The 23,131-nt window shown below is 41.9% G+C and overlaps 1 protein-coding gene and 1 pseudogene across 8 annotated transcripts in view; one reads left to right on the top strand and one right to left on the bottom strand.

The window, feature by feature from the left end:
• The window catches only part of GGNBP2 (gametogenetin binding protein 2), a 45,461-nt gene extending 23,365 nt beyond the window's left edge, over positions 1-22,096 (top strand). For 4 of the 8 annotated variants that reach the window (XM_054456920.2, XM_054456916.2, XM_054456922.2 and 1 more), the window contains 8 exons: positions 10,215-10,418; positions 11,478-11,652; positions 13,546-13,740; positions 17,508-17,658; positions 18,047-18,172; positions 18,257-18,405; positions 19,200-19,448; positions 21,453-22,096. In XM_054456920.2, coding sequence (XP_054312895.2) covers positions 10,215-10,418; positions 11,478-11,652; positions 13,546-13,740; positions 17,508-17,658; positions 18,047-18,172; positions 18,257-18,405; positions 19,200-19,448; positions 21,453-21,659 — 1,456 coding nt within the window. In that variant the 3' untranslated portion in view covers positions 21,660-22,096. Of the gene's footprint in view, positions 1-10,214; positions 10,425-11,477; positions 11,653-13,545; positions 13,741-17,507; positions 17,659-18,046; positions 18,173-18,256; positions 18,406-19,199; positions 19,449-21,452 lie in introns of all 8 variants that reach the window. The other 4 variants (XM_054456919.2, XM_054456915.2, XM_054456921.2 and 1 more) reach the window with 1 other exon arrangement.
• Positions 6,188-7,070, bottom strand: LOC129016804 (small ribosomal subunit protein uS5-like; annotated as a pseudogene).
• Positions 22,097-23,131: the final 1,035 nt, after the last annotated feature.

Genomic DNA, 23,131 nt, shown 5'->3' with positions numbered 1-23,131 from the left:
TCTCAGGGTTAGCGTTCTTGTGTTAAGCCAGCATCTCCTGTTTTGTGATTTTTTTTTTCTTTTTGAGACGGAGTCTCACTCTGTTATCCAGGCTGGAGTGCAGTAGTGAGACCTCGGATCACTGTTCCCTTCGCCTCCCGCGTTCCAGCGATTCTCCTGCCTCAGCCTCCTGAGTAGCTGAGACTGCAGGCGCATGCCACCACGCCCGGCTAATTTTTGTATTTTTAGTAGAGACAGGGCTTTGCCATGTTGGTTAGGCTGGTCTCGAACTCCTGACCTCAGGTGATCCATCTGCCTCGACCTCCCAAAGAGCTGAGATTACAGGCATGAGCTGCGCCCAGCCTATGGTAGCATTTTCAAAATTAAATTATTAGCTTTTTACTTAATATTTGAAGTATTTCTTCTTTCATTATCAGGACCCCAAAAGAGAGTTGATATTCATGTGTTTCGTTACTATAAAAGTAACTTCAGATTTTTCTTTATGGAACACTACTTTTACAAAGGAATTTCTTTTTTTTTTTGAGACGGAGTCTCGCTCTGTCACCAGGCTGGAATGCAGTGGCTCGATCTCGGCTCAGTGTAACTGCTGACTCCCTGATTCAAGAGATTCTCCTGCCTCAGCCTCCCAAGTAGCTGGGATTACAGGCACATACCACTATGCCCAGCTAATTTTTGTATTTTTAGTAGAGATGGGGTTTCACCATGTTTCCCAGGATGGTCTCAGTCTCCTGACTTGTGATCCGCTCTCCTCAGCCTCCTGAAGTGCCGGGATTACAGGTGTGAGCCACTGTGCCTGGCCTACAAAGGAATTTTCTGAGTGTCATTAACATTTGGAAATTTATAGGGAGGAGAGTCCAGTAGAAAAGGAAACTGGTGGGCTGGGTGCGGTGGCTCACGTCTGTAATCCCAGCACTTTGGGAGTCTCAGGCAAGTGGATCACCTTAAGTCAGGGGTTTGAGACCAGCCAGGCCAACGTGACGAAACCCCGTGTCTACTAAAAGTAAAAAAATTAGCCAGGCATGGTGGCACGCACCTGTAGTCCCAGCTACTTGGGAGACTGAGGCAGGTGAATCGCTTGAAACCAGGAGGTAGAGATTGCAGTGAGCCAGGATCGTGCCACTGCACTCCGACAGAGCAAGACTCTGTCTCGAAAAAAGAAAAAGAAACTGGTAAGGTAACATCATCTAGAGATGGTGTTCTTGGGGCAGTTGTACTGTTTAAATTTGTTACATGTTGCATTTGTGGTTGTATGTCCTTTGACTTTGAGGCAGATACAGACAATTATTTTGGGAGTGCCTCTAAAAATCAAGTGAATTATAAAAACTGGTGTCATTACTTTATGTGGCAGTAAGCTAATGACTTTGCCCACATACCAAGTTTATTGGTGTTTTTCTTTTTTCATTTAAAAACTTTCTTTCTTTGCCTTTTTGGTGGATTATGCCGAAGAGAGTAGAGAATGTGTCACTTACTTGGAGTTTTACAGGAACTATACAGACACAAAACATATCCTTCCTCTTTAAATATGAATTGATCCTCCCAAAAGATAGTTTTTGTGGGTGGTAAATGACAAGTTATTAGAGCACATGTTTTGGAGTTTCTTATAATGGTTTTGTAGATTTTCCTATGTTTAGGGTTAGTGTTTTAACATTTTTAGATGGATTTTAGTCCATTTTATAAATATCTTAACAGTTGTGAGAAAGTATGGTTGAGAGTAATAATTAAGGCAGTAAGTGATGAATTTAAGGAGATTGTATTGCATCTGGATTCTACTAATTGTAACTGTACAAGTTAGTTGACTTTTCTGTGCCTCAATTTTTATCTTCTTTAAAACAAACATAGGCTGGGCGTGGTGGCTCACGTGTAGTTCCAGCACTTTGGGAGGACAAGTCAGGTAGATGGTTTGAGCCCAGGAGTTTTAGACCAGCCTAGACAACATGGTAAAACCCCATCTCTACAAAAAAGCAGAAAAATTAGCTGCCGTGGTGGCACAAACCTGTAGTCCTAGCTACTGGGGAGGCTGAGGTGAGAGTATCACTTGAGCCCAGGAGGTTGAAGGTGCACCATGATCACAGTGGCCGTGATTGTACTACTGCATTCCAGCTTGGGCAGCAGAGTAAAACTCCATCTCAAAAATAATAAAAATTAAAATAAAATTAGCAGCTGGCCGCAGTGGCTCATGCCTGTAATCCCAGCACTTTGGGAGGCCAAGGCGGGTGGATCACCTGAAGTCAGAAGTTCAAGACCAGTGTGGTCAACATGGCGAAACCCTGTCTCTACTAAATATACAAAAATTAGCCGGGCGTGGTGGCGGGTGCCTGTAATCCCAGCTACTCAGGAGGCTGAGGCAGGAGAATCGCTTGAACCCGGGAGGAGGCAGAGGTTGCAGTAAGCTGAGATCGCGCCATTGCGCTCCAGCCTAGGCAACAAGAGTGAAACTTCGTTCCCCCCCCCAAAAAAAAAAAAAAGAATTATGGTAGAGGCCGGGCATGGTGGCTCATGCCTGTAATCCTAGCACTTTGGGAGGCTGAGATGGACAGATCACATGAGGCCAGGAGTTTGAGACCAGCCTGGCCAACATGGTGAAACCCCTCTCTACTGAAAATACGTAAATTAGCCAGGCATGGTGGTGCACTTCTGTAATCCCAGCTACTCAGGAGGCTGAGGCATGAGAATTGCTGGAATCTGGGAAGCAGAGTTTGCAGTGAGCTGAGATTGTGCTACTGCACTCCAGCCTGGGTGACAGAGTGAGACTGTCTCAAAAGAATAGTATTATGATAGAACATCATCAGATACTACACTTGATCTTAGTCAAAAGGCTGAGACATGATAGAACATCATTAGAAATGAGGTGTTAATAAACTGAAACCTCTGCCTTAAGGGTTTTTTAAGGCTGGGCATTGTGGCTTATGCCTATAATTCCAACACTTTGGGAAGCCAAGGCAGGAGGATCACTTGAATTCAGGAGTTCAATACCAGCTTGGGCAACATAGGGAGGCCCATTTATAAAGGCTGAGTGTGGTGGCTCACTCCTCTAATCTCAGCACTTTGGGAGGCGGAGGTGGGTGGATTACGAGGTTAGGAGTTCAAGACCAGCCTGGCCAACATGGTGATACCCCATCTCTACTAAAAATATAAAAATTAGCAGGGCTTAGTGGCGTGTGCCTGTAATCCCAGCTACTCAGGAGGCTGAAGCAGGAGAATCACTTAACTTGAGAGGTGGAGGTTGCGGTGAGCCAAGATTACGCCATTTGCGCTCCAGCCTCGGCAACAGAGCAAGACTCCATCTCAAAAAAAAAAAAAAAAAAAAAAAAAACAGGCCGGGCGCCGTGGCTCACGCCTGTAATCCTAACACTTTGGGAGGCCGAGGCAGGCGGATCATGAGGTCAGGAGATTGAGACTATCCTGGCTAACACAGTGAAACTCCGTCTCTACTAAAAAATACAAAAAATTTAGCTGGGCTTGATGGTGCGCGCCTGTAGTCCCAGCTACTTGGGAGGCTGAGGCAGGAGAATGGCGTGAACCCAGGAGGTGGAGCTTGCAGTGAGCCGAGTTTGCGCCGCTGCACTGCAGCCTGGGCGACAGAGCGAGACTCCATCTCAAAAAAAAGATAATAGTAAATAAAAATAAATAAATAAACAAAATTTAAAAATTAGCTGGGTGTAGTGACACACCTGCAGTTTCATCTACTCGGGAGGCTGAGGTGGGAGGATCACTTGAGCCCAGGAAGGTTGAAGGCTGCAGTGAGCCATGATCATGCCACTGCACTTCAGCCTGGGTGACAGAGTGAGACTCTGTCTCGAAAAAAAAAAGTTTTAAAAAAGTCATATGCAATGCTGCTTTTACAAATGGGAAAAATTCTCTTTTACGGCTTTTATATCCTATTTTTAACTCGCTATTTACTTACGCTTATAGTTGTACAATCAAACATATATTAAACTACTATGAGAGTATAAAGCAGTAAAATGGGAAAATATTTCAAGTTTTATTATTGTTCTCTTTGACATTTGACCATTTAATTACCTGAAAATGTGAACTTGCTATTTATAACCTGAAAATGTGGAAGTATTTGTTGTTATTTCTGTGTCCGTTTTTTCTCTCCTAAAGGAGAGACTTTCTGTTCCTGCTTGCGTGTGTGTGTGTTTTAAAAGAACACAAAATAAGGCTAGGCACGGTGTCTCACAGTTCAGCATTTTGGGAGACTGAGGCGGGCGGATTGTTTGAGCCCAGGAGTTCAAGACTAGCCTGGGCAACATGGCAAAACCCTGTCTCTACAAAGAATACAAAAATTAGCCATGCGTGGTGGCACACACCTGTAGTCCCAGGTACTCAGGTGGATGAGGCGGGGAGGATCACCTGAGCCTACTAGGGAGGTTGAGGCTACAGTGAGACAAGAGTATGCCACTGCACTCCAGCCTGGGCAACAGAGTGAGACCCTGTCTCAAAATACTGTGAAACATAACTTTACCTTTTAAACAGTTTTTAAGTGTACATTACAATATTGTTAACTGTATGCACATTGTTGTACAACAGATCTCTAGAACTTTTTCATCTCAACTGAAACTATACCCATTGAACAACACCTTTTTTCTCCCCTCACCCCCTAGCAACCACAATTCTTCTTTCTCTTTCTGAGTTTAATTATTTTAGATAGCTAATATAAATGGAATAATGTAGCACTTGAATTTTTGTGATTGGCTTATTTTACTTAGCCATTATCTAAGACAATACTTAGATAATGTCTAACGTTCATCTATGTTGTAGCATATGACAGGATTCCCCTCTAAAAGCTGAATAATGTCACAATACTGTGACATTATTTAAAAATGGACAGTGAGTGTCACAGTATATGTGATATTATTCACTTTTCTTTTTTCTTTTTTTTTTTGAGACAGTCTCGCTCTGTTGCCCAGGCAGGAGTGCAGTGGCTTGATCTCGGTTCACCTCAGCCTCCGCCTCCCGAGTTCAAGTGATTCTCTTGCCTCAGCCTCCTGAGTAGCTGGGATTACAGGCACACACCACCACACCTGGCTAATTTTTGTATTTTTAGTAGAGACAGGGTTTCACCATGTTGGTCAGGCTGGTCTCGAACTCCAGACCTCAAGTGATCCACTCGCCTCGGCCTCCCAAAGTGCTGGGATTACTGCACCTGGCTATTCACATTTCTTTATCCATTCATACATTGATGGACATTGAAGGTTGCTCTTACATTTTGCCTGTTGTCAATAAATGCAGTAATGAACATGAGTGTGCAAATATCTCTTCAAGATCCTTGCTATCAGTTCTTTTGGATATATACCTAAAAGTGGGATTCCTGGATCATATGGTAGTCTTATTTTGAAGAACTTTCATACCGGTTTCTATACCAGCTGTACCATTTTACATGCCTGCCAACGGTGCATAAGGGTTCCAATTTCTTCACATCCTCGGTAACACTTGTTATTTGTTGTTGTTGTTTTGATAGTGGTCATTCTAACTGGTTTAAGGTGATATCTCATTGTGTTTTTGATGTGCATTTTCCTGATGATTAGTGATGTTGAGCATCTTTCCATATGCTTGCTGGCCATTTGTATATAATCTTTGGAGAAATGTCTATTCATGCTTTGCCCATTTATTTATTTACTTTTAAGTTATTTTATTTTTTTGAGACAGGATCTTCTTTCTTGCCCAGGCTGGAGTGCAGTGGCATGATCCCGGCTTTGCCCATTTTTAAATTAGGCTATTTTTTTTTGTGATTGAGTTCTAGTGGTTCTTTATATTCTGACTATTAACCTCTTATTCAATATATGGTTTGCAAATATTTTTTCCCATTCTTTGGGTTGCCTTTTTACTCTGTTGATCGTCTTTGCTGTGCCAAAGTTTTTAAGTTTAATGTATGGTCATGTGCTACGTGATGACATTTTGGTCAGTGATGGACCACATATATGACAGTGGGCCCGTAAGATTATAATAGAGCATACTGCGTTGTAGATCAAGTAGAGGAAATGATTAATATTCAGTGATGGTGCTGGGACATTTGGTTTTCCATGTGAAAAAAATATAAATAAAAATGTATACTACCTAGGTTTGTGTAAGTACACTCTGATGTTCGCACAGCAACAAAATAGCTAACAATGCATTTCTCAGAATGTGTCCCATTGTTAAGTGATATGACTGTAGTCTTTTTTTTTTGTTTTTCCTCAGGCTTAATTCACTTTATTTTTCTTGTATAAAAACCCTGTGTTGTAGCCACAGCTGGAGCCTGGGTCCTCTGCATGGAGACTCTGGTGTGGGTCTTGACGAGGTAGTCAGTGAATTCCTGACAGGAAGACTTGATGAATACAGTCTCCTTCCAGAGGTCGAGGATCAGGTAGCTGTAGGTCTTAGAGACGGCATGAAAGGTGTCCTTGGTATAGTTACCCAGGGTGGCAGTGCAGCCCCTGGCTAAGGTATAGCAGTCATCAATACCAGCCATCATGAGCAGCTTCTTGGGTACAGGCACTGAGACGATGCCAGTGCCTCTGGGCGTGGGGATGAGGCGCACCAGCACAGAGCCGTGGCGGCCTGTCGCCTTGCAAGGGATGATGTGGGGCTTGCTGATCTTGTTCCCCCAGTAGCCTCTGTGCACAGGGACAATAGAGAGCTTGGCCAGGATGATGGCCCCGTGGATGGCAGTGGCAACCTCCTTGGAGCACTTAACACCCAGACCGATGTGGCCATTGTAGTCCACAATGGCAACAAACATCTTGAACCTGGTGCGCTGGCCAGCGCCGGGTCTGCTTCTGTACCGGCATAATCTTCAAAACCTTGTCCTTGAGAGAGGCCCCCAGGAAAAAGTTAGTGATCTCAGATTCCTTCATGGGCAGGGAGAAGACATAGATCTCCTCCAGGGACTTGATCTTCATGTGCTTGACCAGGCGGCCCAGCTTGGTGATAGGCATCCACTCCTTATCCTTGGCCTTGCCTCCATGAGCTCTGCAGCCTCAGCCCCGGCCCCGGCCCCGGATGCCACTGCCAAAACCTCCGCGGAAGCCACCGCGTTTCCCCATCCCAGGCGATCCCCACCGCCGGCCGCCACCAGCATCATCCGCCATTTGGTGTTTTCTCAGAGAAGCGTCTATTTTTGTTTTTGTTGTGCATGTGTGCTTTTGGTGTCATAGCCAAGAAATCATCACTTAGTCCAGTGTCATGAAGATTTTCCCCTATGTTTTCTTCTAGTTTTATGGTTTTCAGATGTTAACATTTAGTTTTTAATCCATTTTGTGCTAATTTTTGTATATTTTTGCCCGTATTTAAAACTTTAGTGAAATAACATAATTTAACATTATTTGTCAGCATTGTTGCCTCTGTTTACCAAGTGGGCTTAGAGCCTCTAATTTAACATATATTCTTTTTTTTTTCTTTGAGATGGAGTTTCGCTCTTCTCACGCAGGCTGGAGTGCAGTGGTGCGATCTTGGCTCACTGCAACCTCTGCCTCCCGGGTTCAAGCAATTTTCCTGCCTCAGCCTCCTGAGTAGCTGGGATTACAGATGTATGCCACCACATCTGGCTAATTTTTGTATTTTTAGTAGAGACGGGGTTTCACCATGTTGGCCGGGCTGATCTCAAACTCCTGAGCTCAGATGATCCATCCGCCTCTGCCTCCCAAAGGGCTGGGATTACAGACATGAGCCACTGTGCCCAGCCCATGTCTTCATTTTAAGAAACATCATTATCTACTATTGGTCCAGCAAAACGTGTGTGCATGAAACAAAGATATGGCAGTAGAAGGGTAAATACTATAGTAAGAAGTCTAGGCCGGGCGTGGTGGCTGATGCCTGTAATCCCAACACTTTGGGAGGCTGAGGTGGGGGGATCACTTTGAGGTCAGAAGTTCAAGACCAGCCTGGCCAACATGGTGAAACCCCATCTGCACTAAAAACACAAAAATCAGCCAAGTGTGGTGGTGGGCGTATGTAATCCCACCTACTCAGGAGTCTGAGGCAGGAGAATCACTTGAACCTGGGGGGCGGGGGTTGCAGTGAGCCAAGATCACCACTACACTCCAGCCTGGGTGACAGAGTGAAACTCCATCTTAAAAAAAAAAAAAGCACGAAGAAGAGTATAAATCAGAAGTATTAATAATAAGAGACAACTGAAAAGTTTTTTTGTTTTGTTTTGTTTTGTTTTTTTGAGACAGAGTTTTGCTCTTGTTGCCCAGGCTGGAGTGCAGTGGTGCGATCTTGGCTCACTGCAACCTCCCCCTCCCGGGTTCAAGTGATTCTCCTGCTTCTTCCTCTGGAGTAGCTGGGATTACAGGCATGCGCCACCACGCCTGGCTAATTTTTGTATTTTACTAGAGACGAGGTTTCTCCATGTTGGTCAGGCTGGTCTCAAACTCCCAACCTCAGGTGATCTGCCTGCCTCAGCCTCCCAAAGTGCTGGGATTACAGGCGTGAGCAACCATGCCTGGCCAGCTGAAAGGTTTTTAAGCTGAGACACAGATAATCAGATTTGTGCTAGAAAAATTATTTTGGTGTAAGAGATGCATCAATGCTAGGAAGAGTGGAAACAGGAAAGTCAGTTAAGAAGCTTTAAAAAAAAAAAAGTGGGCTGGGTGCGGTAGCTCAAGCCTGTAATCTCAGCACTTTGGGAGGCCAAGGTGAGTGGATCACCTGAGGTCAAGAGTTCAAGACCAGCCTGGCCAACTTGGCGAAACCCTGTCTCTACTAAAAAATACAAAAAATTTGCTGGGTATAGTGGTGGGCACCTGTAATCCCAGCAACCCGGGAGACTGAGGCAGGAGAATCGCTTGAACCCAGGAGGCAGAGGTTACAGTGAGCCGCGATGGCGCCACTGCACTCCAGCCTGGGCAACAGAGAGAGACTCTGTCTCAAAAAAAAAAAAAAAAAAAAAAAAAAAAAAATATATATATATATATATATATATATATATATATATATATAGCATAGGCAACTTAAACCATGCCAGAGGGAATTGAAAACAGGGACCTACAGGAGAAACAAGAAAGAGTGAATACTAGTTGGCTCTACTCAATAGGAAGACCCAGGGAGAAGTTGGAATTAACTCAGATTTCCAGCCTGGGTGACTCTGAATGGCTGTGAATGGCAGTGTTCTTAACAGGGATTGAGAAGGAACATAAGAATAGAACAGCATTACCCTTGGACAGTGAATTTAAGGTGTTGCCTATTGGACATCTGTCATGTCTTGTCACTTTTCGATATGGGTCTGGCCCTCAGGCAATAGCAGAGATTTGAATGGAGCTGTAGAGTCACAAGTCATCTTTATAGCCATGTTAGTTGAAGCCATACGCATAGATGAACTCATTTGGGAGATGAATTTAAATCAAAGAGATCAAAATTTCCTTGTTTCACTTAACTAATCTTCTTAGCCAGTTACTCTTATTGTGAGCCTGGCTTTTCCACCTGACCAAGTTCTTCTTGTTCCAGGAATTCAAAGATAAAGAAACCAGGTTCTATTATTTCTTTCTGATTGATTGATATTTGGTTTCTAAAAGAAATTTTCTTCCTTCCCTACATTCACAAACTCTTCTATTCTTTTGCCACATTATATACACTTAAGTTTAAACCAGTTTCCGTGTATGTTTTTTCTATATTATGTTTGTTATTGAGAAATAGGCATTTTTGGGAAGACAGAATTTGGCATTTTGGAAATAATCAGAGAATTAAAAAATACATGCACCACTTTCCCATTCTTCTCCCCACCCCAACCCCTACCCCTATCCTCAAATGCTTAGCTAGTGAAATATTAAAATGTTGTAATAGAAACTGGAGTCAAGGTTTCCTGGCGGAAGAGACCATCTATTTTCAGAGGCTGGAAGGAGAAGGAACAAACCAATCAAGAGTCATTGGTTTGTTGCCTCTATTGTTTTATTTCTGACCTGTGCAAATAGCTTTTGAAGTGGACATATGCTAGTTCTTGGCAACTAATACTTTTCTGGGCATGCATTTTATGAAATAATAGGTATGTATCTGCCTCATTCTTTTAGGCTATGTGTTTCTCTAGTTTAAAAATAATTTGCCAATGAAGGTCTATCTGTATTTATGCAATCCCTAAATTTGTATTTACCTTACATGCGTATGTTTTAAATGTGTGTATGGAGGCTTTTTTTGGATGCTGTAGATGGGAGAGAGTGCCATCATCTAGTACACTGTTATATGCCACAAGAAATAATTGCACAGCCAGTTCTTAATTTTGAGGTTTTTCTTTTCAACAGGTTTTGCACTGATTGCAAAAATAAAGTCCTCCGAGCATACAATATCCTTATTGGTGAACTTGACTGCAGCAAAGAAAAGGGCTACTGTGCTGCACTTTATGAAGGCTTGCGGTGCTGTCCACATGAACGACACATACATGTTTGCTGTGAAACAGACTTCATTGCACATCTTTTGGGTCGTGCTGAGCCAGAGTTCGCAGGAGGGTATGAGTATGTAATTTGCTAGAATGGGCTATCTAGCGCTTTGCTTCATTTTATTACTGAAAGTTTATTTTCATCACCTTCTGCCTCAGTACATATGATATATGTATAAATTAAAGTATGCCTGTAAAGATTTTGCTTCTCTTTAAAGTATGCATTTCTTAATTGACTGAAAATAGGGAAAAACTGTTCTCTGGTGTTTGGTTCAGTCCTCTGCTAGTTCTTGCTTGAAGGGAGGCAGGCTTTTTTGGCTTTCATTGTTAACAGACTATCATTTTCATTTGAAAATGATTAGAAGGGATTTTTCTCCCTCTATCCATGCATTATCGTGTGTAAATTTTATTCACAATAATGGTTTTTGCATAAGTCAGATCTTTGCAGTAGGGGATTAAGAAATGCCTTATTGAATGTAATTCATGAACTGTGTATATTATATTATTATTACTGCATAGAAACCTAAAGTATTATCTCTGGCTTTGTTGTAAAAATAAAATCAGATGATGATGTTAATAGAATAAATCAAATTCATTTCCTTTTGTATTTAGGGTATCAACCCTCATTTGGGTGCCTATTTTCTGCTAGAATACAAAGGGCTTTTTTATTGCCAAAGTTCTGTGAACACTTGTAAAGACTGGCCTGGTGGAGGACTCTTGCCCGTGATGAATCACTTTGGCATTGCCTTTCTCCATTCCTCCTCAAAACAAAAAACCTAATGAAGGAAAAAATGTTTTGCTATAATTGGAAAGTAAAAGGAACTGTTGTGTCTCCTGTGAGCTGGACACTTATATGTGATTGCTTTGTGCCCTAAAACCCATCTTTTTAGAGCCAGTTCCTGAATTACTTTATTTTTAGCAATATAAGGACTAAATTCTACTTGCATGTGTATTTCTCATTGGTTGTAGACATGCATGCTTGTATAGCAACATATACGTTGAGTGTAAATGTATAACTGTCTTGTTACTAGGTAAGCACATTGTGTTTAAAACCTGAACTTGCAGCTGTGTTATCCATCTTTTACTGTTTCAGTTAAAGGTATTAGTGTGTGATTATTCCCTTTTATAGGCGAAGAGAAAGGCATGCAAAGACAATAGACATAGCCCAAGAAGAAGTTCTGACCTGCTTGGGAATTCATCTTTATGAAAGACTGCATCGAATCTGGCAAAAACTACGGGCAGAAGAGCAGACATGGCAGATGCTTTTCTATCTTGGTGTTGATGCTTTACGCAAGAGTTTTGAGGTAAGAACAATGGGCTGTTCCAGTATCTAAGATTGCTTAGTCATGTTATTGGACTGAATCTTAATGTAAGCCACCAGTGCCTAGAAGGACTGTCCATCACTGATAGAGCTTCATGGCTTTGGCTGGATATTGTTACATGGCTTTGGGTTGGAGTGGGGGTGGTCTAGGGAACTGATTTAGAAGAAGTTGATGGATTTAAAAAAATGTTTTTAATCCTGTTAACTTTGCCAGCTTTGGTTTTTAGACTTTCTCAGAGTAGAAAACTGAAGATGTTTAATAAGATGCTGCTATGAAACATAACTAGTGAGGCTGAGCATGGTGGCTCACGCCTGTAATCCCAGCACTTTGGGAGGACGAGTCAGGCGGATCACCTGAGGTCAGGAGTTTGAGACCAGCCTGACCAATATGATGAAACCCCATCTCTACTAAAAATAAAAAAATTAGCTGGGCGTGGTGGCGGGCACCTGTAATCCCAGCTACTTGGGAGGCTGAGACAGGAGAATTGCTTGAACCCGGGAGGTGGAGGTTGCAGTGAGCCAGGATCACGCCACTGCACTCCAGCCTGGGCAACAAGATCAAAACTCTGTCTCAAAAAAAAAAAAAAAAAAGAGAAAAAAACATAACTAGTGAAAAGTTAAATGCAGCCAAGGATTAAGCAGGAAATGTGAAAACCTTTAGTGAATTTCATTTTGCCTGCTAATGTCCAATAGTATGAAGTAAATGCTGTGTGAATGCCATGGTATAAGGACTACTTTTCTTTCTTTCTTTTCTTTTTTTTTTTTTTTTTCAGAAGGAGCCTCGCTCTGTTACCCAGGCTGGAGTGCAGTGGCATGATCTCGGCTCACTGCAAGCTCCGCCTCCTGGGTTCACGCCATTCTCCTGCCTCAGCCTCCCGAGTAGCTGGGACTGCAGGCGCCCGCCACCACGCTCGGCTAATTTTTTGTATATTTTTAATAGAGACAGGGTTTCATCATATTAATCAGGATGGTTTCAATCTCCCGACACAGTGATCCGCTGCCCGCCTTGGCCTCCCAAAGTGCTGGGATTACAGGCATGAGCCACTGCGCCCAGCCCTTACTCTTTTTCTCTTTGTATTTTTGTACCTTTAGAGACTAGATCATCTAATCAGGTTAAATAGTTTTTTCATTATGTGAGGAAATGGTATGTTTACTTTTGTTGTGTTAAAATTCTGAAATTTAGGCCAGGTATGGTGTCTCATGCCTGTAATCCCAGCACTTTGGGAGGCCAAGGTGGGCGCATCACTTGAGGCCAGGAGTTCGAGACCAACCTGGCCATGATGGCAAAACCCTGTCTCTACTAAAAATCAGCCAGTGTGGTGGCGCACGCCTGTGGTCTCAGCTACTTGAGAGGCTGAGGCAGGAGAATCGCTTGAACCTGGGTGGTAGAGGTTGCAGTGAGCTGAGATGGTGCCACTGTACTCCAGCCTGGGCGACGGAGCGAGACTCTGTCTCAAAAAAAAAAAAAAATTCTGAAATTTAAAACTAGAATCTTGCTGGTTTGGAATAGGAGTGTGTATATTACCATAGAAAACAAAGGGACCAGGCACGGTGGCTCACACCTGTAATCCCAGCACTTTGGGAGGCTGAGGTGGGCAGATCATGAGGTCAGGAGATCGAGACCATCCTGGCTAACACGGTGAAACCCCGTCTCTACTAAAAAAATACAAAAAATTAGCCGGGCGTGGTGGCGGGCATCTATAGTCCCAGCTACTTAGGAGGCTGAGGCAGGAGAATGGCATGAACCCGGGAGGCGGAGCTTGCAGTGAGCTGAGATCACGCCACTGCACTGCAGCCTGGGCGACAGAGCAAGATTCCATCTCAAAAAAAGAGAAGTTCTGACCAATATTCACCCTCAACCTTATTTTTATAATAGATGACCGTGGAAAAAGTACAGGGTATTAGCAGATTGGAACAACTTTGTGAGGAATTTTCAGAAGAGGAACGAGTAAGAGAACTCAAGCAAGAAAAGAAACGCCAAAAACGGAAGAATAGACGAAAAAATAAGTGTGTGTGTGATATTCCTACTCCCTTACAAACAGCAGATGAAAAGGAAGTAAGCCAAGAGAAGGTAATATTTCTTAATATCAACTCTTAAGTGTGTATGTATTGCTTGTAGATAGAAGTACAGGCCAGGTGTGGTGGCTCACGCCTGTAATCCCAGCACTTTGGGAGGCCCAGGGTGGAGGGATCACTTGAGCCTAGGAGTTCGGGACCAGCCTGGGCAAGATAGTGAGATCTCTATCTCTATTTATTTTATTATTTTTTTTTTAATAAAAAAAGTACAGTCGTCCCTTGGTATCTGTGGGGTTTGATTCCAGGACTTCCTGTAGATACCAAAATCTGCAGATGTGCAAGTCCCTGATGTAAAATGGTGTAATATTTGCATATAGTCTATGCACATCCTTCTTATACTTTTATTTCTGAGACAGGGTCTCACTCTGTCACCCAGATTGGAGTGCAGTGGCACAATCATGGCTCACTGCAGCGTTCATCTCCCAGGCTCATGTCATCTTCCCACCTCAGCTTCCCAAGTAGCTGGAACTACAGGCGTACCCCACCAGGCCCAGCTAATTTTTTGTATTTTTTGTAGAGATGGCGTTTCACCATGTTGTTCAGGCTGGTCTCCAGCTTGTGGGCTCAGGCAGTTCTCCCACCTCAGCCTCCCAAAATACTACAATTACAGGCATGAACCACCGTGCCTGGCCTCTTGTATTCTTAAATTATCTCTAAATTATAATACCTAATGCAATGTAAAAGCTATGTAAGGCTGGGCATGGTGGCTCACGCCTGTAATCCCAGCTACTTGGGAGGCTGAGACATGAGAATTTCTTGAACCCAGGAGGCAAGGATTGCAATGAGCCGAGATCGTGCCACTGCAGTCCAGCCTGGGCGACAGAGTGAAACTCTCTCAAAATAAATAAAAACTGTTTAAATAGTTGTTATACTGTATTGTTTAGAAAATAAGGACAAGAAAAAAGTCTGTACATGTTCAGTATGGATGCAGGTTGATTTTTTTCCCCCCCAAATATTTTCGATTCTTGGTTGAATTTATGGATGCAGAACCCACAGATATGGAGGGTTAACTGTATGGCTTTTTGCTAGATTTGGGCATTTTTACTATGCTTTTCCAGATGTGAGCTCCTGCGGTTTTTATATCAGCTTTTTTTCCTACTGTAGTCTGTATAAGCCAGAATTTTAATGTCATGTCTGTGTTTTATTAAGACAGTGTTGAGTAATTATCTCTTTACCTGACTTTAATGTATTATTAGATCAAAGTCAAAATATAGAAAGCCACCTCTGTGCATGACCTAGAGCAGTTCTCAAGTTTTTGGTCTTAGGATCCCTTTACATTCTTAAAAATTAAGGTACTCAATGAGCTTTTGTTTATGTGGGTTATACTTACCAATATTTACTGTATTAGAAATTAAATGATAAATTTTAAACTACTCCTTCAATAATAATGTTAACTAAATATTTTTTCAAAAATAACTGTTTTCTAAATAAAGTGAGAGTGAGAAGAATGGTATTATACTATATATATTTTTTGCAAATATCTTTAATGTTCATCTTAAAAGGAATAAGCTAGATTCCTTTTTTTTTTTTTTTTGAGACAGTCTCGCTCTGTTGCCAGGCTGGAGTGCAGTGGCATGATCTCGGCTCACTGCAACCTCCGCCTCCCGGGTTCAAGCAATTCTCCTGCCTCAGCCACCCAAGTAGCTGGGGCTACAGGCATGTGCCACCATGCCCGGCTAATTTTTTTATTTTTAGTAGAGACAGGGTTTCACCATGTTGGCCAGGATGGCCTTGATCTCTTGACCTTGTGATCCGCCCGCCTCAGCCTCCCAAAGTGCTGGGATTACAGGTGTGAGCCACCGCGCCTGACGGAATAAGCTAGATTCTTATATCTGCTTCTGCATTCAATCTGTTTCCATTTATTGGCTTAGTTGAAGCATATGAAGAAAGTCTAGTCTCACACAGATATTATATGGTAGGAAAAGTATTTTATTTTGGAGACAGAGTCTTGCTCTGTCACCCGTGCTGGATTGCAGTGGCACGATCTTGGTTCACCGTAACCTCCTCCTCCTGGGTTCAAGCGATTTTTGTGCCTCAGCCTCCCAAGTAGCTGGGACTACAGGCGCCTACCACCATGCCCGGCTAATTTTTTTTGTATTTTTAGTAGAGATGGGGTTTTGCCATGTTGCCCAGGCTGGTCTCAAACTCCTGAGCTTAGGCAGTCTGCCTGCTTCTGTCTCCCAAAGTGCTGGGATTACAGGCGTAAACCACTGTGCCTGGCTGAGAGCAGTATTTTAATATAAACCTTTTCAGATAGTTGTGGATATTCTTCAGTACTACACTTTGACCAGTGGTAGTTTCTAAAAGATTCATTGCAATATGGAATCTGGCACCTTATCAATGACCTTTTTGTACTCTGTTAAATTAGAATCCGTTGGACTATATTGGACTTTGAATAGATCTTTTACTCATGCATTGTTTTGTAACGTCATGCATTGGAATTTATTTCAAAGTTCACTGAATTATGCAGGTCAGAAAAGTCCAAGTATTAGGAAGCTTCAAGTTCATAGTACTGCTGGTTGCAAGGCCAAAATTCTGATTGTTATTTCAATGTTTGAGTTTTATCATTGACAAAAGTTGTTGTTCATTGTTTCCCTTGAAGTAACAGATTGACTTCATTCATTTTTGAGAAAATGCCTGCTAAATATCCAAGTCTCTCAGTTTGTCTCTCATTTATTCTTTCAAGTGAACTTGATGTTCTAGGAAAAAAGTTCAGCTTGCACCTCAAAAAGTTGCACAAGTACGTTTCCTTGAGGCAGCTGCAACAGAAGTGCTTTAAGCGTATTTCCCATTTGTCACATACTTTTTTTTTTTTTTTTTGAGACGGAGTCTCACTCTGTCGCTCACACTGGAGTGCAGTGGTGTGATCTTGGCTCACTGCAGGCTCTGCCGTCCGGGTTCAAGCAATTCTCCTGCCTCAGCCTCCTGAGTAGCTGGGATTACAGGCACCTGCCACCTTGCCCGGCTAATTTTTGTATTTTTAGTAGAGACAGGGTCTCACCATCTTGGCTAGGCTGGTTTTGAACTCCTGACCTCAAGTGATCCACCTGCTTTGGCCTCCCATGTGCTGGGATTACAGGCATGAGCCACTGCACCTGGCCCCACATAGACTGTTGAAAAGATCTCTGTTGGCAGGGCATGGAGGCTCAGGTCTGTAATCCTAGCACTTTGGGAAGCCATGACAGAAGGATTGCTTAAGGCCGGGAGTTCAAGACTAGCCTGGGCAACATAACGAAACCCTCTCTTTACAAAGGAATAAAAAAATTAGGCCTGGTGGTGTGCTTCTGTAGTCCTAGCTACTTGAGAGGCTGAGGCAGGAGGATTGCTTAAGCCCAGGAGTTTGAGGCTGCAGTAAGCCATGATTGTATGACTGTACTCTAGCCTAAGTGACAGAGGGAGACCCTACTCAAAAAAAAAAAAAAGAAAAAAGTATATGTATTTGTGGTTGATATCTGATACAATTAATATTTTTACAGCTTCCTCAAAGACATTCATAAGTGAAATATCTATTTTTGTGAGAGCGCTTGACAATTGAAGAATACAGTGATTCTTATTCTTAGCACACTTTGGTTGGTACTGTCTTGATTTGTGCTAAGGACTAGTATCTTCACCCACCATTACTTTTGTACTGTCAGTGTAAATGTCAGTACAGTGAAAATGCCACATCTTAGTATTAGGATGAAAATAGTTTTGATCTAGGGAATAAAATGTAGCTGTTATGCAGTAAAGCTCTTGACTGTCTCTTAATGTTGATCCTTAAAGGAAACAGACTTCATAGAAAATAGCAGCTGCAAAGCCTGTGGCAGCACTGAAGATGGTAATACTTGTGTAGAAGTAATTGTTACCAATGAAAATACGTCATGTACCTGTCCTAGCAGTGGCAATCTTTTGGGGTCCCCTAAAATAAAGAAAGGTAAGTAAATAATTTATTTTTAAAATGAACTCTTAACTCTATTCTTTCTTACTGTTAAATGTAAGAGCTTTTAGAGATTCTGTGAGCTAGAATTTTAAAACTGCTTTATAGTTCCAAGAATATCATATAATTTAGTCAGATACTTAATATTTCCTTTTTCTTTGTTCTTTGACTGATTTTTGACAAAAACGAAAAATGGTAAATTCCTAATCATATTTTTGTTATTTAATTTACTTTCTACTTAAAAAAAAAAATCCTTCATTGGAAATGTTCTACTTTTAATAAGCCATTAATTATGAGATTTTTCTGTGGTCCCCAATGGGTTCACTCTTTGTCCTAATATACTTATTGGTATGTTAATTGTAACTCTCACTTGATTTGTTCTCAGGCTTATCTCCACACTGTAATGGTAGTGATTGTGGATATTCATCTAGCATGGAAGGGAGTGAAACAGGTTCTCGGGAGGGTTCAGATGTTGCCTGCACTGAAGGCATTTGTAATCATGATGAACACGGTAGGCTCACATTAAGTTTCCCAGTTATTTCTACTACATGGCTGACTTAAGAACATAAATAAGAAGGATTATTGATTTCTGCAGGTGATGACTCTTGTGTTCATCACTGTGAAGACAAAGAGGATGATGGTGATAGTTGTGTTGAATGTTGGGCAAATTCTGAAGAGAACAACACAAAAGGAAAAAATAAAAAGAAGAAAAAGAAAAGCAAGATACTGAAATGTGATGAACATGTAAGTGTCATAACTTGTAATTCTTAAACCTTTGCTGTTGAGGACAGAACACATGTTTTCCTTGGAGTGGCATATGTGCAGCTTAGCTGCCAGGATTTACTTTTTTTAGAATGAGTTCTTTATGCAGTTCCATAAACTGCTCATCGTGTGAGAGTGTGTGTTGGGGGCAGAGAGAGATGTGATCATTTGTCCAACAGTCCTTGTGAGTCAGAAATTCAATTGTTCTTTTTATACTTTTAAATTTATAAGCTATGTAATCTTAAACAATTTGTTTAGTCCCTATCATATTAGGTTCTATGAAGGTGAAGTGAATGTATATTGGCAGGTGTGGCATAGTGTCTAGTACATAGTAAGTGCCTGGTAAAATGAATGCCAGCTGCTGCTATTACTTAGTATTCCTTCTAAAGGTTTAATACTATGTCAGGATTTTTTTGAGATGGAGTCTCACTCGGTCGTGTATACTAGAGTACAGTGGCATAATCTTGGCTCACTGCAACCTCTGCCTCCCAGGTTCAAGCAATTCTCCTGCCTCAGCTTTCTGAGTAGCTGGGATTACAGGCGCATGCCACCATGGCTGGCTAATTTTTGCGTTTTTAGTAGAGATGGCATTTGACCACGTTGGCCAGGCTGGTCTTGAACACTTGACCTCAAGTGATCCACCTGCCTTGGCCTCCCAAAATGTTGAGATTGTAGGCATGAGCCACTGTGCCCCGCTTTTTTTTTTTTTTTTTTTAAAGAATAATTGCTATTATATTATGCCTTTTTACCTGTGAAATCCTTTGCTGTGGTATCAGATCCAGAAGCTTGGAAGCTGTATTACAGATCCAGGTAATCGAGAGACCTCAGGAAATACCATGCACACAGTGTTTCACCGTGACAAGACCAAAGATACACATCCTGAAAGCTGTTGCAGCGCTGAAAAGGGTGGGCAGCCATTGCCTTGGTTTGAGCATAGGAAAAATGTATCACAGTTTGCAGAACCTACAGAAACGTTGTTTGGTCCCGATTCTGGAAAAGGTGCCAAGAGCTTAGTTGAACTCCTTGTAAGTATTCCATGTGGTCTTACTGTACATAATTGTTTGGGAACGAGGTGGATGTGGGAGGGGATAGTATTTGAGGGCTTAAGGTAGGTAGTTGAAGGAAGCTTATGAGAAATTAAGGGTAGTATTTCATTATTCTTTGGGGACTTCATTTCTGTCCTTCCACTCGTGGTTTATGCAACTACTCTGGAACACGTTTCCATGGCCGCCTCTGTCTCAGTAGAAGACATTATAGGTACTCCTTGAGTTACAGTGGGGTTACATTCCAAAAAACCCATTATAACTCAAAAATACTGCTGAGTTGAAAATACATTCAACATCCCAATAAACCCTTTGTAAAGTTAAAAAAAAAAAAAAAATCCCAAGTAAGGCTGGGTGCGGTGGCTCATGCCTGTAATCCCAGCACTTTGGGAGACCGAGGTGGGCGGATCATGAGGTCAAGAGATAAGACCATCCTGCCCAAAATGATGAAACCCCGTCTCTACTAAAAATACAAAAATTAGCTGGGCATGGTGGCGTGCACCAGTAGTCCCAGCTACCCGGGAGGCTAAGGCAGGAGAATCACTTGAAGCCAGGAGGCAGAGGTTGCAGTGAGCTGAGATCGTGCCACTGCAGTCCAGCCTGGTGACAGAGTGAGACTTTGTCTCAAAAAAAAAAAAAAAAAAAAAAAAAACCTGAGTAGAACCATTGACCATTGCGTCAAGTCAGGACTATCTGTAGTTGGGAGAAAGGATAGAAGTAGCATTATATTCACTAGTCTGCCTCCTTGAAGTAGGTTACTGTAAGCAAACTTTGCCTTTCTGATTGGCAAGTTATGGTAGCCACCCTTCCATACCAGAAAGAATATACAATTTGAACTAGAGGTTGCTTTCTTCTTTTAGGTGTCATGTAGGATAAGACTCCAGTTCCTGAGACTTTTTACCTGATCCCAACTGACCCAGTGCATAGTATAGGTGGCCCTTGGAGGAGGGGAGGAAGAAGAAGAGTGGTGTCCTTTCCATTAGAGTCCTGATGGAACCAAATCCTTTGGAATACTAGCTTTTTTCTTTTTCTTTTTTTTGAGGTGGAGTTTTGCTCTGTTGCCCAGGCTGGAGTGCAATGGTGCGATCTCGGCTCATCGCAACCTCTGCCTCCCAGGTTCAAGCGATTCTCCTGCTTCAGCCTCCTGAGTAGCTGGGACTACAGGCTTGTGCCACCACGCCTGGCTAATTTTGTATTTTTAGTAGAGATGGGTTTCTCCATGTTGGTCAGGCTAGTCTCGAACTCCCAACCTCAGGTGATCTGCCTGCCTCAGCCTCCCAAAGTGCTGGGATTGCAGGCGTGAGCCACCGCGCCCAGCTAGTTTTTTTCTTTTTTATGGTTGTGAAGTTTAGTTTTAATATTTATTTATTTATTTTTTGAGGAGTCTCGCTCTGTCGCCCAGGCTAGATAGAGTGCAGTGGCATGATCTTGGCTCACTGTAGCCTCTGCCTCCAAGGTTCAAGTGATTCTCCTGCCTCAGCCTCCCAAAATGCTGGGATTACAGGTGTGAGCCACCACCTGTATAAGTTTAATGTTTAAAAGTTTTAATGGTTGTAAAAGTTTAATGGTGATGCTGTGTAACTTCTTAAGTAGAAAATGGTTATCTTTTACTTAGTTTGTAGAGATGAATGTTTCAAGGTAGGACTAGCTGGAGATACATCTGGCTACTTAGAGTGTGGTAACTAGTTGTAACATCTTTAATTAGTTATTTTTTTAAGGCCAAGGTATGGTGGTAGTTTGCTAGGCTCATAGGCTTCTAGGAGAAATTATAGATTCAAGGTTTCAACTCAAGGAGTTGGATTTTATTCTCACTACTTTCTTAGGCAGAATGACATGATGCTTATTCTGCAAACACTCCAATTAAAGGCTTTATGTGACTGAATTGAAACTAAAAAGTTAGACTGGTTTAATTTTTAGCTGTCCTCCTCCATTACATAACATTTTGCATTCTTAAGTCATAGTCTTAACTACTGCTTTAATTTGCAGGATGAGTCTGAATGTACTTCAGATGAGGAAATCTTTATCTCACAAGATGAAATACAGTCATTTATGGCTAATAACCAGTCTTTCTACAGCAATAGAGAACAATACCGACAGCATCTGAAGGAGAAATTTAATAAATACTGCCGCTTACATGATCACAAGAGGCCCATTTGTAGTGGCTGGTTGACACGGCTGGAGCAAATTAAATAAATAAAATAGCTCTGTCTTTCAATGAAACACTCACGATGACTACTGCGCCTTCTCTTTCGAAAAACTCTTAATTTAGTGACTTATGGCAAAGTTTTATCTTAAATCAATGTGATTCTTTCTTGTTTTGGGAGACGGTGGAGGTATCCTCATTAGTTTGTTCTTTCTTCAGGCTTGTGTCTTTAGTTGCGTGGCTGCGCAGGCCTGCCATATGATTTAAGCCATCTCTTTTCATGAAATGTTTCTCTTCCTGTGAGACTTACTAAAGCAACTTAGTGGCAAAAAGTAATGTTGTACTTATAATTCTGTACAGAAATGACAATGAGCTGAATATATGGTTTTACAAAGTAGACATCCACTTGCAAAATGTTTGGATGTAATGTTAAAGCGCAATGTGCAAAATTTAAAATAAAGAATATTTATTAATACGCACAGTAAAATTTGGTGTACATGTTTCTACTTAATATGTGGCAGTACTTTAGTATTTGCCACTTGTGGACTTGATGCTTGGCCAGTGTTGATGTTAGAAAGGATGAAGGACAGAGATACAGATTGTTGAAGAAAAAAATCTTCCTTTGATGAGAATTGACAACTGAGAAAAGCAGTTTTCCAGTCTTTTTCTTTTGAGGAGATACTTTAAATACTTGCTACCATCTTACTTTCCCATGAGACTTGAATTGCTATTATTAAAGGTTCCCTAATACATAACACAAAGTACTTCTTAAATTCAGAGGTTCATATTGACCTATAAGAATAAAAACAAAACTTGGCAGAATTTCAACCAAGGGTTGCCCGGTAAGTAATTGCTCAACATGTAAGACTGGGCTCAGAAGGCTGCACTGAGAGCTAACCACATTGTGGGCTGTGTAAGTGCATGTGAGGTTCAGCCTTATCTGGTATCCAGTAACAAAGTCACTGTGGTCTTACAGTTTACTGCTGTCACAGCTGTGAGTACTGAAGGAGAGAGTTCCCCCCAGGAGTAGCATTTTGCTGCCATTTAAAAGATCCAGTCAAATAGCTCCGTAGACACATGATGCTTAGAGATTTGTGTCTAGATGTTTATAATACTTGGTGGCAGCATAAAAATCATGGGACAATCAGTACTTCTGTGCAATGGAGGTGGAGTGAATTTTATGTGCTTTTAATCAGATTTTGAGTCAGATTTCAAGTGGGCAGCAGCAGAAACTTAGATTGAATTTTCATAGTGCCATTTCTTGGATCCACCTCCTGAGTTGTCTTTCAAATCTAAATGTTATATAGGAATGGGGCAGAGGTAAAAGGACTCCTCTTGGACCCTTTTTGATTTCATCCCAGAATCTAAAAAATGACTGTGGGTCTCCCACAGCCCTTGGCTCAGAGGTTAATCCCCTCTTCACCACTGTTAAGAGTCAAATGTTCTTTTGAGATCCCTAAAAGGAAAGGCTGATTTAGTTTAGTTTTAATCTTTGCCGTTGGGGCCAAACACAGGATAGGCA

The sequence above is a fragment of the Pongo pygmaeus genome, chromosome 19 (genome assembly GCF_028885625.2).
Source record: "Pongo pygmaeus isolate AG05252 chromosome 19, NHGRI_mPonPyg2-v2.0_pri, whole genome shotgun sequence".
Lineage (NCBI taxonomy): Eukaryota > Metazoa > Chordata > Mammalia > Primates > Hominidae > Pongo > Pongo pygmaeus.
Note: the sequence above shows the minus strand (reverse complement) of the source record. Positions and strands in the feature narration are given on the sequence as shown.